We start from the raw sequence: 27600 nt of genomic DNA, 5'->3' as shown, positions 1-27600 counted from the left end.
GAACGTAAACCTTTTTTAAACTCGTGAATCTTGACCTTCAAGATCCAATCATAAAATTTAAATAATGCACGTTTCTGTGAACTCAAACTGATATAATATTTGACTAAATTCAATGAGCACATATTGTTAAAGCTAACAAATATGAAATGGATTAACGACACTAAGATAGTTGCATTAAAATCATCAGACAGTTGTTTTTAGTCGCTTCCTGTTTTTGACAATTTAGCCTAATGATAAACAATCGTGCCGTTTCTTCGTAGCGTAGGCAGAAAGCATAGAACGTCTCACCACTCTGTATATTCTCATACATCTTCTAATGCATGCGCACCCATTGTTACGGCTTTTGACATCTCCATTTTCAAGTAATGAGAAAGTTTATTCATCATAGACTCAAACTAAGACAATTTTTTTTATGTATTGCATTATCAAGCGTTTTTGACTAAAATATTTGGGTAAATAAGATAGCAAATATATTGCATCCCCAGAAGTTCACTGGTATGTTAAAATTTGCCATTTTGCAGGAAAGTAAAAGCAAACTTTTTCAAAATGATTAATGCTCGTAACTCAATGTATATTAACATTATAATGCCCAGTATTTTTGTAGTATTTGTTCATTTGACTGCTAAAATATAAGAATACTGTAGCATCATATTTTACTCAATGGTCACTCTAACGAACAATGGACAGGCGCCGTGGCGCAGTTGGTTAGACGTCCAACTGTGAATCTGGCATCGCGGATTCCATTCCCGCCAGTTGTAAGAAAGAAATCCAATATTTTTTTCTCAATTGGTCTGGGTGGTGTATTTTTCATTACCTCCTTCCATATCCCCTCTATCCCACCTGACAAGCTCAAATTATTTATATTTTTTTTACTTTTTGTATTTATTTTAGATAGTTGTAGAAATAAATTTGAACATCTAGTTATACCTTAACTAATAATATATATATAAAATAATTTCAAAAACTAAACATTGTTATAACCCATGTGGAAGTTTGTTTTTAACAAATCATCGTCGTCCCACGAAATGATGTGATAGACCCAGCATCCCTAATATATGTTGGCAACTTATTAAACATCTTACGTCCTTTATAATACAGCTTGTTTTGAGTCTTGTTTTGTTTTGATATATATCGCCCAAAAAAAATCAGAGATACGTCAGTGTTCTTCTAAAAAAGAGAAAAACTACATGTTTTCAAACTGCATTCATAATGTCACATCCAAATGTTTGGACACACTCAAAACATTCTTGAATTGACTAACTAAAAGAAGAAGCATAAAAATGGGAAAATTGTTTTCAGGCGTTGCCTACTAGGTGAATTGGTTCAGCCGGATGAATCTCATCCGTATGATAAAGGTTTCAGCTCTTTTACTTCACAAAAGTCAGCAGATGGAAGAGTTGAGGAAATGTGGCAGAATGCTGAATGTCACACAGTGTGTAAAGTGGCCACTTAAACCAGCCAATGACATGTCATAAGCCCTGCCCTGTAAATGCCTAGACTTCCATATTCCCATCTCAAAAATGTTTTCCCTCTCTGTTGCAACAAATTTAGATCTAATATCAATTGATTCATATTGGCGAGTTCCTGGTACTTTGGTGGGTAGGTACGATCCCCCTTACTATTCTACCAACTACTGTGTCTTATTCTATCTATCTCTCTCTCTCTCTCTCCAACAATAGGCTGCTGATCCATGCAACTTTCCCCCAATCACCCGAGGGGATTTATTCCCACATCTTCCCCTTTCTTACTGGGGAAGATGGGATGGATATTTAGATCACATCCGTCTTTTGTGTTCTTCCAAATTACTGCCAAACATATTTTTATATGCAAGTTTAGACTGGCACAGATAGCGCAAATACCCTCACCTTGATTAATTTTTATTTATTACCTCTAAATACACGGTTTTTCAGTGCCTTATAACAAACCTCCAGAGGAACATATTTTATGATGTACCTTTAAAAATATGGAAAATTGTTTTTTTTTAAACATTTATTTTTATTGAGATTAAAAACTTATTTAAACAATGAAACAATTCGCACTGGACGCGGACTAGGGAAGCAGTTGGGTAGGAGAGGAATTGGGGTTTGTGGAAGGGATGCTAGTCGGAGACAAAGGATTTTCTCCATTTTCAAATGATAATGAATTTTTTCTTTTTAAAAAAATGTATATTGTCAAAAATTATTAAAATTTTTTTAAAGTTGACTATGAGGAATGCTCCTCTGAAGTGTTGCAGTCTGGCTCTGAAACGCCAATAAAATCAGAATCCTTGATGGGTGTTTTCCACTCAATGGGCCCTCTCAGGCAAAAATCCCGAGACAGAAAATCCCGAGTTATTATTTTGGAAGAGCGTATTAAGCTCTCAAGGACAAATCTATTTTTAAAAAAAAGTTTCAGGACTGGATCTTCCTTAGGGAAGGGATTTGAGGGAGAAACTCCTCTATGGGTTTTTGAATATTTGAGTTGGTTTTATTTAAATTTGATTTTTTCATGAATTTTTAATGTTTTTTTTTTTATTGCATGTTATTTTCAATATATGATATGCCATGTGTTTTTAAATTATGTTTTTGCTATAATATGTAGTAAATGTGGTGATATTGACTGTCTAAAGTTTTATACATATATTTGTACCTACTCAACACAGGACTTTGGTTCCATGGAGTTGGGACTTGTGTCTCAACAAATGTTAAATGAATATATTGTTAATATAAAATATTAAAAATAACTTTTTACGTAGTTAAAAGTAGTTTGTTTTTATTGAAACCTTTTTTATAAATTTTTTCATGCATCTTTAAGAAACTTCTCAGTACAATTAAATGCTCTAATTTTTACTGTATATAATAAGATAACATCTTGTTATATTAAATTTCCTGTAGCACCGAACTTCCTCCTGGGTTAATTTGAAGCTTATTTAATGGAATTTTTTTAACAGTTCACTTTAAATTTGCTGGATAATTATTTGCATTAAAAACCAGTATATTTGGGATTGGCCCCCCCCTTGCACAAATGTGTCATTGCCCCCGTATATTTATATATGTATTATATATTACCCCTATACGTCTATACCATCTTGGGCTCATCACAGAAGTTTACCTTGTCTAGGTAGATTAGTCACACACTCATACGCACGCACGCACTCACTCACACAAGCATGCCCATCCCAACACAGCTGCAGTCTTGCCAGTTAGTTGGCAGTTCCTTCTTATAACAGTTAACTATTGTGTTTACCTCCATTCATAATATGCATCCAGGGGTTAACAACCTTCCCGGATTTCGCAATTTATTTCTAAAAATTTTATATTATTTTTTTCCATAGATAATATGTACTGAAAAAATACAGTCGCAATAAACACATTTGAGATTCGAAGCATTTTTATTTAATTTAATTTTTTTTAAGATAGAAAAATATTTATGTTTTTATTTACTTAAATATTAAAATTTTCAGACCATTTCCTAAAAGTCGTAAATAAATTGTGCTGGAAAAATGGGAATCGAGTTGTAGTTGAGTGGGTTTTGAACCTCGGACCTTTGATATGTGTGTCCTCAACACTACCTTGGAACCACAAGTAATTTATTTTAATTTAGTATTTTTGTTTATTCATAATTTATACCGAAATATGACATTTGGATAAACAAAAAAATAAGTCATTTGGATAAACAATAACATACATATGAAAATAAAGCAGTAACTTTTAAACCGGTCGACATATAACAAAAATTAAAATGGTTTATACAAATTTATAAACAAACTTGTGTAATAATGTGAAGTTTCTTATAGGTAGCTGCTAAAAAACGAAAGTGTAACTGAAATTAATAGATATGAAAAAAAAAACAACACAATGGACAACTTTGATCCACTTAACTGTAAACCAAAGTATCAACCTGTCACTTCTTTTCTTTATTTATTCACAGTACTTTATTTTACATTTTTTGAGGAAAGTCTCAAACCACGGGACTTAAATCCTGTGTTGAGCTGGGACAAACAATTTACTAACATGACACAACACATAAAATATTATACAAAATCAGAAACACGATAAATATAAAAAACTTAAAAAAATAATTTAAAAAAAATAAAAATAACACATGGCACATTAATATGAAAATAACAAAGGCAAACATTTGATTTACATGAAAAAAAAAACTCAGATATTTCAAAACTCATCAGTTTCCTACTTAAATCCTCCTTGGTAAGGAAAATTCAGTCCTGAATTAATGAATTATTTTCCTATTAATCAAATTTAAATTACCTATATAATGTTCTTATTATATTAAATAACTTTGCAGAAAAGGCTATTTATTTTTTCTGAAATTGGTCGATTTTAGTTATCTTAATGTAATTAATCCTATGTTAATTGAAAGGTGTTTTGAATCCTATTTGTCAAATTTAGTGATTTTACAGGAGACAAAAAACTTTCGAGACAGTTTTCTCTCCCGAAAAATCACTAAATTTGACAAATAGGATTTTATCAAAAAGCCCTTCAATTTTATCTTTGAAATAGTATTTTTTTTCATATAAAAATCCTACATTTAAAAAATATATAAATACAGTAAAAATATTATGCAAAAAATATTTGACCACCCCTTCATAAATACCCACACTTATGCAAACACCAATATTCACAAATGAATGCATCTTGCAAGAAGCCCCCTCTGCAAGAAGCTGTCCTCTTGTATTGGTGTCCAACCGACACATGCACACACACGCACACAGACAGAGGAAGGGTCACCCTTACATAATGCAGTACCACATAACATAACTGGGGCTTCTTGGCAATATAATTTCTTCCCTTGTCCCTGGGCCCCTAGCACAATATTTAACAAATGCTGCTGGAATAAGCCAGGTGTACATCTACTTATGTATATCACCCTGTTCATTAAATTATTCTTTTTATTATGATAGTTTTTAACAGTTCAAATTAAGCCTTGAATATTTATTCTAAGTATTTGCCGAATTAAAAAAAAAATTATTCTTGATGTATTATCATATATTTATTTATTCTTTTGCAATTTTTATATTTGTTTTTTTATTTAAAAAAATGGGGTGTCCCATACCCAGGGAAACATTTAACTTTTTTTAATATTTTTTTTTTGTTTTTTTTACAATATACATAAGAGGTAAAACGGAGTATTCAAAATATAAAGGATAATTACATAGCAATGAAATGCATATTAATGGCCTGTTCCTGGGTATACAAGAATTTTTATGAATTTTTGCTCCTATAATAAATAGATAGTTATAATATTTTTTTGTAATATAAGAAAGAGAAAAGAAAATATTCTGTAAAAGATTAAAAGGTTTTTTTTACAGTGATTAAAAAAGGAAATATAAAACAACATAAAAGTATTCCTTATTATTAAAGGGCAACAAAATATATCATAGAAAAAAAGAGTTCATATTTTTAATCTGAATCCAGGATAGTGTGTTTTTTAAAAGAAGGAAAATTTTGAAAGTTTGGGATCAATAAAATATTATCATTATTTTAAAACATGCCCTAAATATGGTGAATGTTACACAGTGTGTAAAGTAGCCATTTATACCAGCCAATGACAGGTCTGAAGCCCTGTAAATGCCTAGACTTCCATATTTCCTTCTCAAAAATGGTTTCCCTCTGTTGCATCAAATTTAGAATGTATTAACACCCCCGTTTCTGTGATGTAACCGGCCTTGCAAATTACACTTAATTAAATTATCATGAAAATAAATTTTGAGCCTTACTCATAAACTTGGTATAAAGTTACGCCTAGGTGAAGCGTTATAATTTAGATGGGAATACCATCCTTATTATAGTGGTAGAATAAGAATGGTTTTCCTATTCTTATTTTATCACTATGCCTAGGCGTAAATTTATACCAGGCTTATAAGTAAAGCCCTTTGTTATTAGTGTTACACAATTTTTATTCTTTTACAAGAACACTACTACAGTTTCGGGGTAGCACTCCTCCCATCGACGGGTGATATAAAACTAATCTAGTAAATACAGAATATTGTTCACTGTATGCATTATAGAATCTATTCAAAAACAAATTAATGAATCACCGAAACTGTAGTAGTAAAAGAATAAAAATCGTGTAACAATAATAATAATTTTAATAAAGTGTTACGAAGTGAATGCCGATTCAATTAACAATATTACACTTAATTAATTCGTGTCTAGGCAACTACTATGAATATTGAACACAATTTTTTTGTAATCTTCTAGTAAACCTTAACACATAAGGAAAAAAATTGCAATACGTGTTTAGGTATATTAGATAATTTTTAATGAAATATTTTGTCGATCGGGATCTCCGAAAATGACAAAATATCGAGTAACCTGAGATGAATATATAAAACATATTATAAACTCTAATAAAAAAACAGAATTTTGGAAAAAAATTGATCGGAACCAGCATGAACACGATCACAATACTAGAGAAAAGAACAAAATTAGACTTCCATTTAGTAAAAAGGCAAAGTCACAAAATTCAATTTTATTTAAAGCAATTAAAAAGTATTACGAAATGGAAAAAAATATTTATGAAGAAAAAACATATCAAAATTTAAAATAATGGTCAAGACATATGTGATAAACAATTTATAAATTAAATATATTTGCAATGTTATTATTAGAACACACATAAAAATATGTATGATATGTGTGCCCTACTTTAAGATTTAAATAAAAAATATATAAAAAAAACATTCATTTGCGAGAAAGAGATGCAATCTAATTAGATCACTAAGCAAGACGCACATAATTTTAATAAGATGAAAAGAGACCGTGATTATCAGGCGATCATTTCCTAACCTCGGGTAACCACACAGTGACTCGAGGAAGTTTTTTCTCTCGACATTTAACCTATAAAAAGTATAGTTAGTATGGATTTTATTTCAACTAAACCAACAGTGATTGTACAGTTATGCAAGTTTGTAAAAAAATTCACGCACCACTTGATGAGTTGATTCAGCTCCACTGCTATTGCAAACAAGACGTTACTTCTTACAAGACTGCACTTCTCTAGATCAAATGCAACTGTAATATCATAATAATGCAACCTCACCGTGACCATACAATGTTTTAACTTTATTTTCATTTAATTAATTAATTCATTCAGCACTACACTCGTTTACACATATTTATGAATTTATTAAGGCTTTTCAGGGTGTGCCCGTGTTAAGCCATAATAATTAACAATAAAAAATACACAGTAAAATTAATAAAATTATAATAACATATTATGCAATAGAATAACAATCCAGAAAAACAAAGTATAAATAATAAAATTCCAAAGAAGTAGTTACATACATAATCAAATATGCAAAATAATAGTATCGTTGAAATCAATAGAAAATAATACAAAAACATAATTGAAATGATAAATCGGTTTCTATAAACTCAATCTACTTTTATTTATTATTTTTTTTTTACTTAATTTTTACTCACCTCAAGTTATATTTCCTACTATTTCAAGGTATTATGCTACTAACCGGCTTGTTAAAAATATTTAGTATTCAAAATTATGGCAAAAGTAAGTTTATATTGTATAAATAATTTGAGAAAAAAAAGGTTTATATCATTCATTTGATTCTTTATGTTTATGGTTTTCTATCAAAGATATTAGTATTTTCTAAACCACTTTAATCAAATGAATTTATCAAATATCTTCACGCAATAGATAATTAAAATTTATCACGGCTGAGAGGAAACATTTCTGAAAGGGGGATATGTAAGTCTAGGCATTTACAGGGCTAAGGCCTTGTCGTTTGCCGGTTTAAGTGGCCACTTTACACACTGCCTATGTTTGAACATCCACTTTTGTGAACAAGAGCTATTCCACAGTGTGCAAGTGGCCACATAAACCAAACATAAGCCCTGTAAATGCCTGGACTTCCATATTCCTCTCTCAAAAATGTTTTCCCTCTCTGTTAAAATCAATTTCAATTATGTTTTTAAAAAAAACTTTATTTTTCAAAAATGCCAATTTTTTAAATTTACTACTTAAATAGTGTATGTATTTAAATGTTATTTAATTATGGTGTGTCTCCAAAAAAGGCAAGCTCACCGTGCTTTAATTTTAAATTAGTTTTATATTAATCGGATCCACACATCGATCGCTAAAAATATCAATTTGATTGTATAGAATATTGTCGGTCGGCGTGCTTTATCACTAATATACAATTCTGAGAAAGATAATATTTTCATATTGGGGATTTCTAACTCTTATTATATGTTCCCTAATCATACGATATGTGTGGGACCAATAGGAGGCGAGCTTTCTGAAGTAGACCAGTACCGCGGATCGGAGTAAATAATGCGTTAGGTTTGATTTTAGGAACAGTTTATTCTGTCTCCCGGCAAAAGATTATTCTGTGGACTGGGGATAATGACGACCAGCGATATGCTGAAAGAACCTTTTAATTTGGAAAACATTTTCGATAGTTAGTTTTTTCTTTTTCTTAGGCTGTCAAGCGGAGATTGAACATGAGCTGCGAAAGTGGAAGTCGGAGTTCCCGCACGCCAGCTGTGGTCCCCATGAAGGTAGAATTCAAGACTCCGAAACAGAAAAGGCCACACAAACAGCATCACACGCCCAGCTGGAGAGCTGCCAACACTATCAAGAAGTTCTCAGAAAGGTCTAGGTAAATACTTTTGCCGACATTTATTTTACTATGACTGGTATTATATGCGCAATGAACGGTACCTTTTCTTGTTCAATTTCGTATAGGCACGCGGAGAACATTATTGTGGTCAGCGCCATTACGCCCGGGAAATTTTAGTAAAATAATTATACGTAGAAATGGGGCCATCTATATTAATTTTACATATCGACTTTTTTTCTATTCCTCCAGAAGTTTTTATGAATTAGTAATTTTATAAAAAATACTGCTAAAGAATAACACAAATCAGGTTGTGGTCCTGTGGCTAAAGCTGCAGACTGATGGATCAGAGGTCCAAACCCCACTCTACCCCAACTTGATTCGCATTTTCTAATATTGAGTTATTTATAACTCATTGAAAACGGCCCTAAAATTAAGGTTCAACGTGAGAATGCAAATATTTATTTTTAAAAAAATGAGTGTGAAGTAATCTAAAAATTCGTTACATCGAAAAGGCTCGTTGTTCAATTGTTCAGATCATTTATTTTATATCTTAAAGGTAGGGCACATTAAAAAATATTCTTGTGTGTGCTCGTATAATTACATTGTATAATATATAAATATATGTATTTAACTTTTGATATTTTTTCTTTTTATTATAAAGCCTATACTGTATTTGTTTCAATCAATACGAAACATCTGTATATCGCAGTCTCAATCTTTGTGAGGGCAGCATCATTGTGTGCATAGAAATACTGCATAAGCTAAAGCTGAAAGAAAGTCGTAAAGAAGATGGTCAAATAAAAGTTTAAGTCGAAAAGTTTAAAAGATGTGTTGAACTAAAAAAAATATTTATTATCCATTTGTTGCACTTGCACCGCGCCAGAGAGATTGATTATTATTACCATAATAATATTACCTCTAAATTTATTTTTTTAAATGAGTCATGAGAATTTTTTAAAATTCCTTTAAATGTATAATTACATTTTTGATTATAATTCATAATATCCATACCTTAAGAAATTTTTATTATTTGCCGAAAAAATTTTAATGACTCAGAATACATTTATAGATTCCCTTAAATTTAATTATTTTTTACATTGCGAAAATAATTAAGTTGTATCCTAAATAACATAAAATGCCTTTTATCACTTTTTATATTATGGATAACTTATAAAGTGCCAAGATTCATGAATATTGACTTTAATTTGTAAAATCATTGTCATGATTTGTCCTGAAAATAGTTTTTTCTTGTTAAACAAATGCTTATGCAAATTCTTGTATGAGTTTTACTGAGCAGTAAAATTTTATTGGTTTTGTGTGCGGTAAATGTTTGTTGTCGTTTGAACTGATACATTTGTTTCTTTTGTCAATAGTCGTTTCGATACATCTCTTAGTCTGTTAACGAAGAAATTTGTCCAACTCTTGAAGAACTCTCCCGATGGTGTTATGGACTTGAATGTGGCGTCGGAAAAGCTGGAAGTACAAAAGAGACGGATATACGACATCACTAACGTCCTCGAGGGAATCGGCATACTGGAGAAGAAATCGAAAAACAACATTCAGTGGAAATGTGGTAATTTTTTTTTCTTATGTTCAATATTTTATTTACGTTTACGACTACAATAGGTATACCATTTTTTACACCAGTTGTTTTAATAAACAACATTTGAGTATTTAAATTTTTTGCCTGCAAATTGAGAACGTTTTTGCAAAGTGAATATGTAAGCCTATCCGTTTAGAGCTTATGATTTTAAATTGGCTGGTTGAAGTGTTCACTTTATAACTTGATTCACCATTCCGCCAATGTTAGAACATCCATATTTCTCAAATTTCCATCCGCTAACTTTTGCCAATAATAATTCAACCAAATGATTCTACAGTAGCGGTCACAGAAATTGCATCACCTAATATTTTGAGATTTTTCAGAAATCGAACAAAATGTAATTTTATTTAAATGCTTTATTTTTTTTCAAAAAGTTAAGATATGTCCTGACATACTTTAAGGAGATCACATAACACTGGCTTTTCTTTTCTCCTGTTAGGAATTTTTATTTGAAATGAGTAAATATTTTCAAAATTGAACAATCTATTAAAAATAACAACTAGATTCGATAATACGAGGGTCATACAAAAAATAAGCTCACAACATTTATGTTGGATCGAAAAATGCTAGTATTCAATTTAAGATTTACAGGATAATTCACAAAATTATTAAACTATTTTTAAACGTAATCGCCGTCCGGATCGAGGCATTTTTGTAGTCCGGGCACCAGTTTTTGTATGCCAGTGTCAGCTGTTTCAGGTGCTTCTTCGACCTTCTGATTGTTGGAAAAATGTTTCCAACATAAAAACTCTTTAAAATTAGCAAAAAGGTAGTGATAGATAGTCGATAAATAGGTAGATAGTATTTCTAAATTATTTATGTAATTATGTGGACCCGAGTCCCAACTTCATGAAATTTTTTGGAAAGAATACTATTATTGTTATAGGCAGGCAGCCTTTGCTTGTACGCCCATATTTCCTATAATAAATTAATAAAATCGTGTCCCCTTTCCAGGGGGGTCAGAGGCGAGCGGGGACTCGGGACGACGGCGACGACTCGCTCGCGCGCTACAGCGGCTCGGCACGCGCGAGGCGGAACTGGACCGAGCGCTGGCGTGCGCCACTCGCCACCTGCGCCGCCTGTCGCAAGACCGGCGCTACGCCTACATCACGTACCAGGACCTCAAGGGCATCCGGGTCTTCCACGACCAGACCGTCATCCCCATCCGGGCGCCGCCCGAGACCACGCTCAATGTACGTCACGCACTTTATTTATTATATTTATGACCTTACCAACTTACCACGCACTTTATTTATTATATTTTCCCCGTCTGAATTCTCAACATGAGTTTTTCATAAACATGAGTTTTTCATAGTAAGCCGATGATATGATCTGTAGGGTCCATAGTCCATAATCGATGACACAAACGTGTTAAATTAGTTCACCTGAAGTAGACTAATGACAGACGATGCAATGTTATAATTTTTTATCGAATGCAATACATTCATATAATGCAACTCTTATAGTATTGCACGTTAAACCGGGAGCATTGTTCTGCAGTACATTCACATCGTCCCTACCATGAAGAAATGAACTACAAAGGCACGTCGTCTATAAAGAGACCACAGGACGCAGCCAACGTCAGTCAGCCCGTTCAGTTAGTCAGCCTAACAAGATCAGTGCAGTTCGCTCAGCTCCAGCATGTAATTCAAGTGCAGTTACTTCAACCCATCATCGACGTAACACTCGTCCGACACAATTCATTATTTATTCGCCATGTAATAAATAAACATCAAACAGCAACCTCGTGTCTTCTCTGTCAATCTCTAACTGGGGTAGGAACTCCAACCAATCCGTATCCTACAGATCTTCCAAAATAAACGTATACAGTCGAACTTAGTTATTACGAGGCAGATGGGACCGACTGGACTGATGCTCGTTATAAACATTACTCAGTGTATCGGAGAAGTCCAATCGCCTCGCTACTCGTCATGATGTGCGTATCTTCTATTTTTTCTTAGGCATGACCGTTTACACATACATTTACATTTCGTACAATAATTCCCAAATTCTTCATTACTTCTTATTAATGAATATAAAACTACTTATTTATCTAATTAGACTAATAGCCTACATAATATTATTCATTGAGGTTTTTCTGTGCCAGACAATATTATTTACAATACCTTCAATAATAATTTATTAAAGGATGAATTCAAATGAATTAGTGATTTTAACAATTCTTCTTCTGTTTATAAATTTTTGGTACAATAAAACCACATCTTAAAGTAACCTCATACCCTCAATTTTACATCAGATTATAATGTGCCTGTTTATAGCTTAGTTAGAGTTTAAGTATTTAATAGTAAAGCGGCTCAAAAGTGCCTTTTCACAAGTGTGGCGCTATATAAATCAGTCAAATATTAATCTTATTATTATTGACTAGTACCTTATATTATACATTATATTATTGTCTCTAGATAAGCATGTCAAGCAAGTGATTCGCCTAATGAGTTATAATTTAATTAGTTAATTCGATTTAGGCCTACAACTATTAATCACTAAAGTTTAATTTATTTTTGAATATGATTATAGACGTATTGATTAGGATTCGAAATTCTTTTCATTACCAAAATATATGAGCAGTTAAAAGTATCGCTTTGTTTCCTCCGAACAATGACAGGATCCTAAATCATAATGTTTCGAGACTTTCTACATGCGACAATTCTTTAACCTAATTTCTCCGTTTTAATGTACTGTGACTTCATTTATTGTAATGTTTATAATTGTTCCCCAAATATTAAAGAATAGTACTTTAAAAAAACATTGTTTAGAAAAGGGTTGTTTTATGACGTCACTTATATTAGAATTCGACTGGAGTCCTTAATTGCGGATGCCCCTTTTATAAATATTTTTAGCGACAAACAATGTGTACGTCTCCTTTTGTTTCCGCTCGACAAAAGAAAAAAAAGGACAAACTTGTTCAGATTTTATTATACACTAGTCGTTCTGTTTGCAAACCCGATTTCTTAAAATAAGATTTATTGTTTTGACACCCGTCTATATTTTAATGGAACATATTACACTATTTTCAAACCATCAAAAGTTTGATTTTTAACTACGTTTGCAACTCAATTCGTGATTTTTATAAAAATAAAGTTGAAAAACTACAGAATGACATCATAACCAAAAAAATATTATTTTGCAGGTTGCCATCTTTGCTTCCAATACCCTCATATAAGACCACCTTTTTTTGTATTTAATTTTTTATTAAATGTAAACCAAATGTGCTAGTTTACTGTTTACCGTATTATGTTTATAAGTAAATGAATAATATGTCCAATAAATAAACCAGTGTAGAATCATGGTCCTGTCATGTTTTCAGGTTCCTCAACCGGACAAGAAAGGATACATCATCCACCTGAAGGCGGAGAAAGATGAGATCGAGGTGTTCCTGTGCCCCAAGCCCGAGTCGCCCGCGCAGGTGACCTCGGACCCTCTGCTGGAGGACAAGAAGGCGCTGCTGCGGCCGCTCATCGCCGACATGGAGCGCCAGGCCAGCGGGCTGCGCGCCGCGCGCGACCTGAGCGCGACCCTGGCGCGCCCGCCGCCCACGCTCACGCGGCCCGCTCTGGGACCCATACTGTCCGCGCCCGAGCTCCCCGCGGCCCCCGCCGCGCCGCACTCGGACGCGCGCGACGTGTGCCGGGTGCGGAACGCGCTCATCCACGACAGCGACGACTTCGCGCCCATGGGCGGCGGCCGGTTCCAGTTCCAGACAGAGGACCAGCACACTTCCGGTTTGTTTTTTCACATCTTTTAAATCAATCATATTGCACCCCCCCATCAAGGTTGCCATATGTAACAAAAATGTGTTTTGATTGAAGTATGACATTTAATGGAATCTGAGAAAAAGTTCACTAAAACCGCATACAGAGTGCATAATTTCTTATATTTATCTATAATCTTTAATAATTTCTTAAGCCTGTTATAATACATAATGTGGCAGTCATTAAGTGTTAAAATTAACAATGAGGAAGATCAGTAGGTTTTTTGTTAAAAAATATTTCTTAATAGACTATAATTGGTGGCCTCAAGCCTGGGTGTTCTGTGATGCAATTCACCACTATAATTGGGCCTCCTGGCCTGTTGTGGTGCAAAAATAAAAATAATAAAACTATTATATAATATAAGTAAAAAAAAATATTTTATTCTTTTTGTATCGTATTATCAGCGCTGTTTTAAAAATAAAAAAAATCTGAAATTAATCCGCATAATGACGTCTCAAGTTCTCTTTTGCTTCTTCTCGGTCCGTTCTGCCGATAGTTGGCGATAAGTAAAACGGAATCTTTCACTACTCTCTTATTGTTGGTTGATTTATATAAACTACTGACGTCGTTCAAAGTATTTATTTAATTATTTTTTTTCTTGTAGGGGTGAAGTTCCTTATTAAAGACAAATTTGTTGTTAATGATTTTGTACTGCAGTATAATTGATTTGAATAAATGAGGAACTTCAGCCCTACGGGAAATTGGATACAAAAAATGTTTTCTTACGCGGGGTAAAAATTAGAGCATAAAATTGTACTGCAAAGTTTCTTGAAAATGTACAGAAAAAATAATCAAAAATATTTTGAGAAAAACGCCCTACTTTGAATGACGTCACTGGTTCATGTGAATCAACCTATGATCTGAGAGCTATGGAAGATTTCCGGTCTGCTTGTCGCTTCTGGACCAATAGGAAGAACTGAATGAGAATAAGCGGAAATGAACCTCTGACGTTACACGCGGAGTTATTTCAGAAATACAAAACTTTGAAAAATCGTAGCGCCGATAATACGATATATAAAAATTAAAAAAAAAAAAATTACTTAGTTTAACAGTCTATTAACAAATAAAAAATTTTAAAAAAAACCACTGAACTTCCTCATGGTTTTATATTGATCTGCGGTTGAAAATTGCAAATATCAAAATCCACAGTCATTTTTATCAGTTTGACGCATTTAGACTTGTGGCACTCCAGGTGGGGGTGGAGGTGGGATATCATAGATTTTCCAGGTATATATAATAAAGAATGACAATATCCGACATAAGTCCTACGTATAATTGACCAAACTCAGTGTTGGGGACAATGAAAGCGGTAGAGTTAAATTCAATAAAAATCGCAGTGAAATTGCAAATAAATAAAGCTACTTGATTTCTGACTAAAGAAAACATTGTTATTTTAGTATGAGAGAAACCTATTGGAAGAGTGAGTTCACAACGGTATTTATCTTGGTAAAAAATATTATTTATTTTATACCAAGATGTATTGGAATTGTTAACGAATGAATGTTAATAAAGGAAAAAATGTGCAGGAGCGACACATTCACCTCAAGCGAACCGCTATGAATATAAAATGATTTATGATGCGAATGTTAATGGATGCAGAAATAGAGGAAGACCGAGAAAGACATGGTTTGAGCAAATCCAACAAATATTTTTAGAGGGGCATGTCAAAAGTCAGAATAATCGGCACGCGTGCATGAGAACATGTATGGATGTAGAGGAAGCAGGATCAAAGCAAAGACAGAGTTATACGGAATTCTATCCTCTCTACCTACCCTTTAGTGGAAATAGGGTGATGGTTTGTTGTTGTTGATAATATGCTATTGCGATTGTATTTTAAGAAAAACCTTTCTATGTATCGAGTAATGCTTATGATGAGCAAATTCAGTCGATTTCATCTTCCTTGTTCGGCTGTATTTATACTGTTTATTAACATATTTCCCCTAATTTGTTAAAATAATTTAGTTAATTAATATAATCGATAATTCCTACCAACGCTTTTGACACAGTAATAATATGATGGGACTCATGTCAAAATCTATGGAAAAGGTAGGGATGTCTATGGTAGCTGTGTCACTGTTTTTTTTGTATCGTTTACTCACAGAATAACCCTAATTAATCTGAATAACTCTGTATCAACAAGTGCACAAGTCATGTGCCGGCCTAACTAGATCTCATTCTGGGATCTGTGTTGTTATATTTCACATCACAGTCTGAGTTCTAGCTAGGACGGTACTACATATCAACACCTCGGCTGGTTCCTGCTACATTGATACATGGTTTGGAATATATAAACTGAAGAAAATCCCACCATTCTACGGAAACTACACCGCCCTTCATTTGAAGAAATCACATTATAAGATTTTGGCCATTGAAATATTTTATACCATTAATTGAGGAGTACCATTTTAATAACAGGCTATATATTATATAGATATGATCAAACTGTAAACGATCACCATAAGAATATTATATTGCTCTGTATTATTTATCAGCTAGCTAAGCTTAATATTAGTTTTCTTGAAAAGCTTTGTAATTTTAATAATCCAAAAGATTATAAAATATTTTCAATTTCAATATAAAACACCCTTGATCAAATTGGATTTATGGACACTAAAGACATTTTTTGATGCTATAAACAGTCTGGGCAGTTGCACAAAAAAAAGAGTTTAAAAAAGTTTCAAGTTAATTCTTTATTGCATTTTTGTAGTAACTTTTGTTTATTAGAAATGAAATATTTGCGTTCTTATAATTTACTCAAATATTTATATTTTGAGAGTAATTTTTAAAGAGTTATAAATAACTCACCATTAGAACGCAAGAATCAAGTTGGGGTAGTGTTGGTTTGAACCTCGGACCTTTGATCTGCGAGTCCCCGACATTAGGATCACATTTTAACAAAAACAAATCAATAATTTTACTTATTTTTTGGTGCAACTGGTCCTAAAGAACCTAATGCGAGAATACCTAACAATGTTTGATTATGTCCAAATGCTTGCAGACTGGCTGGATTTCCTCCCTAGGGAGTTGTTCATATTTAAATTCACTTCAACAGAGAGGGAAAATTTTTTGAGAGGGAACTGGTTTAAGTGGCCACTTTACACACTGTGTAACTTTCACCATTCTGCCCATGTTTGAACATCCACATTTCCTCAACTCTTCCATTCTCTTCCAAAAGTCAACAGATGGAAGAGTTGAGGAAATGTGGATGTTCAAACATGGGCAGAATGGTGAATGTTACACAGTGTGTAAAGTGGCCACTTAAACCAGCCAATGACAGGTCATAAGCCCTGTAAATGCCTAGACTTCCATATTCCCTTCTCAAAAATTTTTCCCTCTCTGTTGAAGTGAATTTAAACGAGAATACCTAAATTAAAAGTGTATTTATTACTCAGAAACATTTAAAATCAATAAAGTCCACCTGTAAAATCGTGTAAAAATGCATCATGTCTCGCAAACAACAAAAAATCTTGTATGGCATTCAAAAATAGTTCTGCTGTGTCTATATGCCAAATTAATGGATTATTAACGGTAGGTACCTCGAAGGATTAATAAATTGATTCTTTGAGGTGCCAAGATTTCCATTTATTTTAATGCTCACCAAAGTGGTGAAGCACATAGATAAGATTTACAACGGGTGTCTTATGGGTACTATGCAGATTACTTATCACACACGGAAGAAATAATTATGTACACTACGATGCCCGGCTGATAATCTGCAGAAAGTATGTAAGTAGACAAATCGCTGGAAAATCCTATTCAAAAGTCCACTAAAACTTTGTACATAACAACATGCTTCCATCTACTATGTTCACACAATGGTTTTCGCCTTTCAAACTAACAGTTTTCTAACAAACTAAAATGCTACATTTCGCAGTGTTCTTTTATATAACCCTTTAATTTTTTTTCACTATTTACAAAAGAAATTTAGTTTTACGGGGTTTTAAGGGGTTTTTTCTTTTCATTGCTTAAGTCAACAAGATCACTCATATAGTTTTCTAAGGTTTTTGAATGCGGAGCAAATTGATTTCTTCATCTGGCAGTTTTTCTATTTTTTTACAATGATATAATCGCACGTTGAATACTTTCGTATATTAAGTAAAAAAAGTCATTTTTGAGATAAGTATACAGTTTTAAATTTGTATCTTTTTTGGCTGATTCCGTTTGAGTTGGATTTGTTTCCATATTTCGGCTACCATTGGAGCAGCTATCTTCGGGGTACTGTGTGTTTTGTAGATATAATATGTTTTTATATACTAGTGATTTGTACCGTGTCGCAGTCGACAGTAGGCACATTTCGTGTCATTTTTGTAGCGTGTAGTGTGCCGTGAACCATGTTGAGACTGCAAAAATGGCACGCACACAGTCCAATTACTGGTACATAAACACAGATTTTTTCTACAAAACACACAGTTTACCCTGAAGATGGCTCCTGTGATGGTAGCCAAAATGATAACATTGATTGTCAAAACCTACGCATTTAAGTATACAATTTTGTTCAGAATATATTACTTTACTATAGAAATTTTAAATACCGCTAAATGGTGTAACAACACTAAGTATTAAAATAATAGTAGAGGTTTAGTGCTTTACTGTATTATTAGGACATAATACACTAATGCACTAACATGATAAATATTATTGGTAAATTAGTGTATTAGGTAGAGATAACCCAAACCACTAGTTTATGCCAAATTCTCTTAAACAAAAATAATAAAATCAATTTCATAATGAAGTTTCTAGCTTAATACACTTAAGTTTCATGGTGCAATATATACATAAATGTGCTTTTAAAATAGTTTAATCAAATCAACAATTATGTATATGAAAAATTTACATCTTTGTTGTTTAAATAAACTTATTTCATCATTAGATAAATAATGAAGAATTGTATTTTGTTATCAGGTTGTGTAATGTGTAAATATTTTCCTCCTCTGTCTTCAATTATGGTAAAGGTGCCAACCTAATTTCAATTTCAGTCAATGTTTCATAAGGACCATTCTGGGAATCGAATTGGGAACCTCACGCATGACAGCTAAACGCACTAACCACCGCAACTTGAAATGGATAAAAATATCCAAAACTAATCGTAAATTGAATACCCAATTTTAAAAAAAGCCTGAGTCAATTTTTGGCATTATGAGAATTTCAAGTACATATTTACATTTTGAAAATAATACATTATTTTTCAGTTACAAATTTTATCAATTGACAAAGTTGATTATATTTTGAAAATTTATTTTATATTGGAATATTAGTGGTGTCCTAAATATGTAAATTTCATGGGCGTTCTAGACACCTCGTTTTGCAAAAGTATCTAAAATCAGAATAATCCTTATTAATTATCTTAAATCTGCGTGTCTAACAAAAGAACTTTGAAAAGTTGAGTAAATAATCAAACCACCCACTCTGCGGCTAGAAAATGATTGAAATATTCATCAGCGTTTGTACAAATGATTTTTTTAAATAGTGTTTTAAAGTGTCTTACCGTATGCAGATTTCTACGTGTCAGTCTAATTTGAAACTGATGAATTTTGACTTTAAATTGGGCATTCAATTATTAATTTTAGCAACTTACCTGGCACGCTCGGGTTCCCGGGTTCAGTTCCCCGCTGGTACCGAAGCGCCGGTGAGTAGGTTAACAGCGGCTAAAGGCTATACACGGGGCGAGGATGTGAGCGGGATCCCATGTCGGCTGCACTGTGTAGCCCGAGGGCTTCCCACACTCGCTTGTAGCACCATGGGATTCAGCTCATGTGTCTGTCCGCAAGCTTCACTCCACCAAATATCTTCTAACAAATACTACTATGTATCACCAGAGACTAATGCAAATGTTATTATGTATATTAATTATATCCTAACACCCGCTCATTTCTAACTACCTTCATACTAGTTTTGCATTTGTCGATTGTAATTCATTATTAGAGAATAATCAGTTGCTAGAACATGGTCCAACCTCTGAAACGTGAGTGTGCGAAACTACCACAGAACCATAACTCGGTTCATATCATCGGGGAAATATAATATCGTGAGATTTTTACAACTAGGTAACTTTAAAATCAGCATTTTTGGATTACCCACTAAAAACACATTTGTATCTTCCACCACGGATGCTACAAATAGACGAGTCGTGATTCATTCAATTCATATTATGATGATTTGAATAGATGACTTGTTTATTTATCCCATTCCTGGAGGACAAAAAAATGGGTAATGTCTTTAATGGGCAACTTGCAAATGCTGATTTTGAAGTTACCTAGTTTAGTAATTACCCCGCGATATATTGTAAAGTGTCATCGTCACAACTTACCCCATTAGATAGACACAAAATTTTAGCCATTTTGAGATATTTATTTAACCTTTTTAATCATTAAACAGGACTTTTGTCCCAATGAGTAAGGAAATGTGTCAACTTTAATACAAATGATAAATCATTTTAAAAATAAATTCATAAATCCCACAGGGCATCTGTCATCAGCCTCAAAGTTTTCAAACTTTTTAAGTTTTTGTTTTAGTGATATTATGAAAACTTGCTAATCTAACTACATTTACCAAAACTCGATAGCTATAAACTGAGATGTTAAATCGTGAAATAAAAATTGCTTTATCTTACATTGAATAATCAAATAAAGTTTAACCGTGTTATCTTGATTAACAGATGTCTTAATATTTTGCCTTTTTAAGATAGCTTTCTTTCTATATAAAAAACCAACAACTATTCATTAATTTATTTTTATATAAATATATTATTTGCAGAACGATTAAGAACAAAGTTAGAAATGGGCTGGGAGTGAGTTGTATTAAATCCAAAATGACTTTCAATAATCCATTTTTTTCTGTATTTTATATTGGAAAATTCCCATCTAATTATTTTTTATTGTGTTTTTGGCTTTTCGACAACTCACTAATCAATTGTATTTATATATCATACTCTAATGGTCAAGCTGCAAGAAATAAACTTTGTCATTTAATGACTTGTATTTTACAATCTCCCAAAATAGCTTAATGGCACACACCCGTATTCATTTTCAACAAGTAATTTTGCTTTTTAACACATTGTCGTCGGGACACGGCATTTGCCGTTTTTCGCGGACTGTCGGTCAACCGCGGGACACGGCAAATGCCGTTTTTGTCGACTGTCGGTTGTTGGCGGGAAACGGCATTAAACGGGTTTGTTATCAGCGTGAAATAAAACGCCTTGAAGGGTGATTTGCTACCTGGGGTAATAGGCGACAGTCTGTCGACGTTATTTGAGATGCCTTGTCCGGATTGGCTAGTGTGCCACTTGTAAAGGCGTCGCCAGAAATCTAGAGTTTTATGCGATCTCAATCTCCAGTTTAGTTTGAGTCATTTCACGTATTGGACTATTTTTCATACCGCTCGCACTGTTTTGTTTACTGTTTGGTATTTTCTTATTTGAATATATTAGCATTGTATAGGACGTTACCCCTACAAAAATGTCTTTACAAGCCAATGATAGTGACAATGAAGTGTATGCCGACAATTTATCTAATTGTTCATGGAATGATGACATTGAAGAGTTGTCAGACAAAGAACCGAGTGATGATGAACAAATACCAAGACCTAGAACGTTTCACCGTCGCACTATTGAAAGTGATTCTGATTCGGAGACGAGCTCAGATGAGGATGTGGACGAGTGGTCATCGTTTGATAATCCTCCAGTTCTGGAATCGTTTTAGGCCGCCGCGGTTTGAATTCAAATGTCCATTGTCCTCAAACTGTAAGTGATGCGATAGAGTTATTTATCGGTGATGATTTGTTTGAATATTTTATAAACGAATCTAATAGATATTACCACCAAAACTCACATAATTACAAATAATATAAAAAATCGGGAAAGTGGAAAAATATTACTTTGAAAGAAATGAAAAAGTTTTTGGGGCTGATTATTTTGATGGGACAAGTTCGAAAGGATATAAGGGACGAGTACTGGTCTACTGAACCAACAACCGAAACTCCTTATTTTGCTAAAACGATGTCCAGAGACCGGTTTCGGCAGATATGGAAAGCGTGGCATTTTTCTAACAATGAAGAAATCATAGATAGTTCCGACCGATTATGCAAAGTAAAACCAATTATTGACCACTTTTTACCTAAATTTATTTATTTTTGATGATCAAATGTCAAATATGATTTCTTTGAAAATTTCGATCGAAAATATTATTTGGTTTAGAAATTGTGTCAATTTTAAGAAAGCGATATATTTTTGCGCTAATCGCGAAAAACACCCGCTATAGGCTAGAGTCTATTGTTCGAAGCGCCCGACTACAATGTGTTAATGAACAAATGCATAAAAATATAGTATTTCATATCTGTAGTAGAAATCTGATTCCAAAACATTTATTATTAATATCATTAACTAAATTTTTGACAAAATAAACTGTTTTGCTTAAATTTTAAGTATAATTAAAATCAGTAATCAACAAAAAATACAAAATGGCATGGTATTCTTTAGAAATTTTTGACCCTTGAAGTTACAATATGATAAAGAGAAAAAATTGCAATAAAAAAACGCTTTGAATTTGCAGAATGTTATGTTAATAAATATGTTTCTGTGCAAAGTGACAACATGAATGTTGCAAGTTTTTCTCTGGGACCAACAAATAATATGTAAGAGACCGCATGGATTTGGTTTTGATCGCTTTTCATCATAAACTTTGTAACATACCTACATACACATTCCTGGCTTGGAAGTGATTTGGTTGTGATCCTTATTTATGTGCTTCGTGTTAATCCCATACATTACAGGTTCATTTTCATATTTCGTTGGGTTTCTGGCACAAGTTGGTAACTATAAATTTTCGAAAAATCTTTATAAATGGCATCAAATAATATTTGTTTAAAAATAATATTTTATAATATCAAACTTAGAGTTTTATTTGAATTGTTGACTTAGGATAAGCTTTTAATTTTAAAAGTGCAATATCTCACAGCTAGTAAAATGTAGTTACTAACTTGTGCCAGAAACTCGATGATATTGTCTGTACAGAAAGAACAGTTTTGTGTTTGCATTTTGGGCAGCCAATTTTTTTCATCATAGGTTGTCTTACAAAACAGTTTATATGAAATCTAATTATATTTTACATAAAACCTATTAAAATATATGATAATTGTTCTACTGCCGTTTTAGAATAGTTGAAATAGGTAGAATTCAAACTGTTAAATAAGATTTAGTAATAAAACTTTTATTTTAATTTTCACATGTTCATTATACACCGGCTTCCATTTTTACATGGGGGACACCTGCCACGCAATATCATATTTAAAAAAAAAAATGAGTACACTAAGAATAACGATGGATAGGTTTCCTTGATAAAAATTGATTCAGTATATCAAATAACAAAAATGAATAATTGTTTATTATATCTTAATTAAAAAAAAAAACTTAAAAATCACTATTATCAGGCAATAGACATATCCGTTCATGGACATTAGGTACAATATGGTTTTCATAACTGGAGATATCCAGAGTCTTTATTAGCGTTTTGTATTATTAAATTAAAGTTCGAAAAAAATAAATATATTAAAATGTGTAAAACAGAAGACCGGTGTATTTATAATATTATATTGATAGTTTTTTTGAAAATACCCATTGTAATGTTAATAATGTTTTTAGATATCACATGATAGAGATTATTGAAATGTGTCGTGATAAATTAACATGTAGATTTCAAGGTATTCAACACTTTTTAGTATAGCGATGTTTTTATTTATTCATCACGAAGAGTAACAAAATTACAATGACTAGTAAAAAAATTATCTTAATCTTAAACAATATGCTATGTATTTAATCATTCCATATTGATTCACCGTATTTAAACAAGAGTCTAAGTTATGTCTACTCAACCATTTTTCTTTAATTACATAATTACATGTGAGTAGGTGTGATTGATGATGGTGAATTTTTGCAAAGGTATTATTTTAATATAGTTTTATCTTTAAACTTTTAAGAGAGAGTAGTATTCTCTATACAGAACCGACGGTAATTCTGAAAATGTGTGTCCCATTTCAGATGCCATGAACGCTGAAGAGATGTTCGCACCATTCCTGCCCCTGGACCCTCCATTAACGGAAGATTATATATTCTCACTGGACCCGGACGAGGGCCTGTCTGACCTGTTTGACTTCGATCTGAGGCCGTTATAAAAACAGTTCTCCCAATCCGGACACTCTGGTAGTGATTTTACCTCAACATTTTCCAAACAAACCGATACGTACAAGTTGGAAAGACAATAAACGGATGACTTTTTAATGAAAACTGACAATACACGGTTATATTGGGCTACAACGAAATATCTTACGAGATGCTGCGCGCGCTCACCACTTTAGGGATGGAACAGTCGGCGAGTGTATAATGCAAGAGAAGAGTGCCGGTAGAATTAATCAATATTTTGTGTTAGTTAGCCTGTGAATCAATTCAGTTTCTACATATCATTAAAAGGGATAATTTCACACCAGCTATGGGTATGTTACGTTGATTGTAGAGATATTTTTTATTGTAAATATAATATTATATATAATTACTGTTAATTTCTGTTTAAGTTATATTGTATCGCAAATGTTTATTTTAATCTTAAATGCAAGTGATATGTTCAATGTAAACTTAACAATTTCAATTTTATTCTATATTTGAATGGAAGAAGCAGATTTTCAGCTAGTCCAAAATATTTACACAGATTCTCGAGGCATACTTCGCATGCCTCATCCATCACCTTTGCGATTCAATGTATTATGTGAATATTTTGAAATTATTTCTTATCAATATTATACTTACCTTTTGCGAATCGTACCAATTTGTGCAATCAATTAATTTTAGTTTTGTACTCGACTTTTAATAATAAATATGTTGTAGTCTCACTTTACACATAAACATTGTAATGTTGGTTTTTACAAGATATTATATTTCACACGTATAATCAAACCTGTAGTGGACAGCTCCTCACAACAGCTGCGAGATAAAACTGTACAAAATATATAATATTTATTCCAAATGAACTTCATCACACCGAAAACGGCACGAGTTGTGGGCGAGCTGTGCTTGTTAATGTTATTCACATTTTACAGATTTGGTTATCGAGCTCAATTTATTTCCCCATTTTGTATTGTAGAAGTTATAAATGTTGGTTATTTATAGTTATTAATGATTATTTTATGCCATTTTAATGTAAAGTCGGCTTACTACTTACTGCAAAATTGTATCATTTTGTAAACTCAACCTAATGAATTATATGTAAATGTGCCTTTTCATATATTTCTTTTAAGAAAGTAATAACATAAACTGGGATCTGTTACCGGGTTTTAAAATAATACACTTTCTTACAATGTGCTCAATATTTACTGTAAATGGGTTTGGATAGTGCTCAAGGAGTGGAAATGTTAAAAATACTAGAAATATTTGGCACTTAACTTGGGTTGTACGATTTCCGCATGTTTATCTAGTGTATGATCACAACCGATGTAGCGGTTGAAAAGATAGAATTTGCGCAACCGAGTTACGTGTTCGTACACCAACATAAAGAGTTCTCTGTAATACCAAAGCTCGAGATAAGAGTAACCGAACTGGATAACATTTATTTCTATAGAATCTATTAGATATTTTCCATAGAAAAGTGCTCCCAAGTTCACAGAAAACAAAATATTTTCATACAAATTGAAACTTGCATGTTTTTGTATATTTGTACTCTTTTTATCGTAAAACTAAAAATAATAAAAATGGATGTATTTCGAACTCGACGTCGGCTCGGCAGTAGTTTCCTGGCAACATCCAAATATTCATATAATTGAAAGTAAGTGATCTATGTACAAAATAAAATTGTCCACCGTAATATGTATTGGAGAATGAAAGAACCAAAAAATTGTTATGTTAAATTTTATACAACTTTTTATAGCAAATTATAGTCACCTGTATGTGGAAATAAGTTACAATAAACGAGTGAAAACACAGAGCAAGTATCGCTAAATGACCGTAACTCCTTTCTGAATCCGAGCGCTCGTGGCGCACTTATATTTTCACTTGGAATTGTTTTGTTAAAAGTGTTTTGTTGCGTTCGGCATGTTAGTTTACTTATTACATTTGAAAATATTTATTTTTAACGATCATCAAGAATTAAAAATTGTGTTGATTAAATTTTTTTATTTGTTGTTTTAAAAGGTAACAAAAAATACACATTCTGATATATTTTGTATTCTGTGTACATATTGTAAATGTTGATAATTTGTCTATTTAATACCTAGTTGCCATTATTATTTTTTACTCCTCGTTTTATATTTATCTAGGTTATTGTCATAATGATAGTAAAAATTCCAGAAAGTGGGTGTGTCAGGTTGCCTATATGTATATAGGAATGATAGGGTTGATCTCTAGACTGCTGTACACTGGTAGAGGTGCTAGAAGTCACTATATTGTCTGTATCGTATTGCCAGTGATGAGAACGTGGTTTTGACCGTAGGTGCCTGTTGTAGCTTTAAACAGAACTCTTTCATAAGCTGTTTGGTTTTATAGTTTGGCTGTAATGGGATGCCGTTGTCTGGTTTCACTGCACGGTGGGCTCCTTCGCCCCGAACAACCTTCTAATAAAATGGTTGATAATTCAATTTTACTTCCGCCTTTTACTGTCCCTATTCCCTTTAAAATGTTAACCTCCAATTCGTGGGCCTAGGTGACTTCAAAATCAGCATTTTTGAGTTGACCACTAAAAAAGATGTCTTTGTATCCTTCTTCATGAATGCTATAAATAGATGAGTGCGTCAGCGTGACTCGTCTATTTGTAGGTCTAAGTCTAAAGGAATGTTTTTATTATTATTTAATCATATAACATCATTATCATTTAAATCAAGCACATTGCCAAGCTATAACCAGTAGTAGTACCTAAGAGGTTATTGAGGATAGAAAATGACGACCTTTTTCTTTAGCACATAAAAAAATCACATTATTCTAAAAATTTTACCACACTGCTGTCCATGGAGTTAAAATTTTGTGACGACACAATAATAATAAGTATACTATGGAAGTTCAATACCGCATATGAGCCAAAAAAATCAGAATATGTTTTTTTGCTGTTTTCGGTTGAATGGGACAAGCCGCATTGATCGGTGTATTTGAATTTCGAAATTGACCAACAGGTTTCTTGCATTCAATTAAATTCATTATGAATAAATCATCCACAGTAAAGAAACAAGCAGTACCGCGTACATCCTGAAATCCAATACAGCTGATGAGACGTACTTGATATGCGTGAAAGCGATACAGTAAGTACGCCATGCGCGACTGCCACAATTAACTTCGTATAGGCGCATGCGCGTAAAAATAGATTTTCTAATATAAATCAACAACACAAAATAAACTGTACTTAATTTCTTTAACCCCTGAACATTTTGATAAATAGTTCTTTTGCGGTTATGAACTTACATAGATGACAATACATTTCAACATATTTAGATTTTCAGCCACAGTGTTTTGACTGGGCATAACAAACATTGTTCTTTTTCAATCAAAAATAAAACAAATTATGGATAATATAATATGCACATGTATGATTTATTGGTCAATAATAAACTTAATATAATGTTCATATGCATATACATGATAAGCTTCATATTAATTTTCTACCATTTTGTGTCAAAAATAC

The 27600-nt window shown here is 32.6% G+C and overlaps 1 protein-coding gene across 1 annotated transcript in view; it reads left to right on the top strand.

Moving 5' to 3' along the window:
• The window catches only part of LOC148275817 (transcription factor E2F5-like), a 36138-nt gene extending 11871 nt beyond the window's left edge, over nucleotides 1-24267 (top strand). The window contains exons 3-7 of the mRNA XM_088235163.1: nucleotides 8442-8620; nucleotides 9955-10154; nucleotides 11139-11377; nucleotides 13510-13924; nucleotides 23985-24267. Of these exons, the coding sequence (XP_088091289.1) occupies nucleotides 8442-8620; nucleotides 9955-10154; nucleotides 11139-11377; nucleotides 13510-13924; nucleotides 23985-24118 (1167 nt within the window). The 3' untranslated portion in view covers nucleotides 24119-24267. The remainder of the gene's footprint in view (nucleotides 1-8441; nucleotides 8621-9954; nucleotides 10155-11138; nucleotides 11378-13509; nucleotides 13925-23984) is intronic.
• Nucleotides 24268-27600: the final 3333 nt, after the last annotated feature.

This window comes from Micrasema longulum, unplaced genomic scaffold (genome assembly GCF_059751315.1).
Source record: "Micrasema longulum isolate JH-2025_06_02 unplaced genomic scaffold, ASM5975131v1 h1tg001339l, whole genome shotgun sequence".
In the NCBI taxonomy this organism is placed as follows: Eukaryota; Metazoa; Arthropoda; class Insecta; order Trichoptera; family Brachycentridae; genus Micrasema; species Micrasema longulum.
This window is presented reverse-complemented; position numbering and strand designations above follow the sequence as displayed.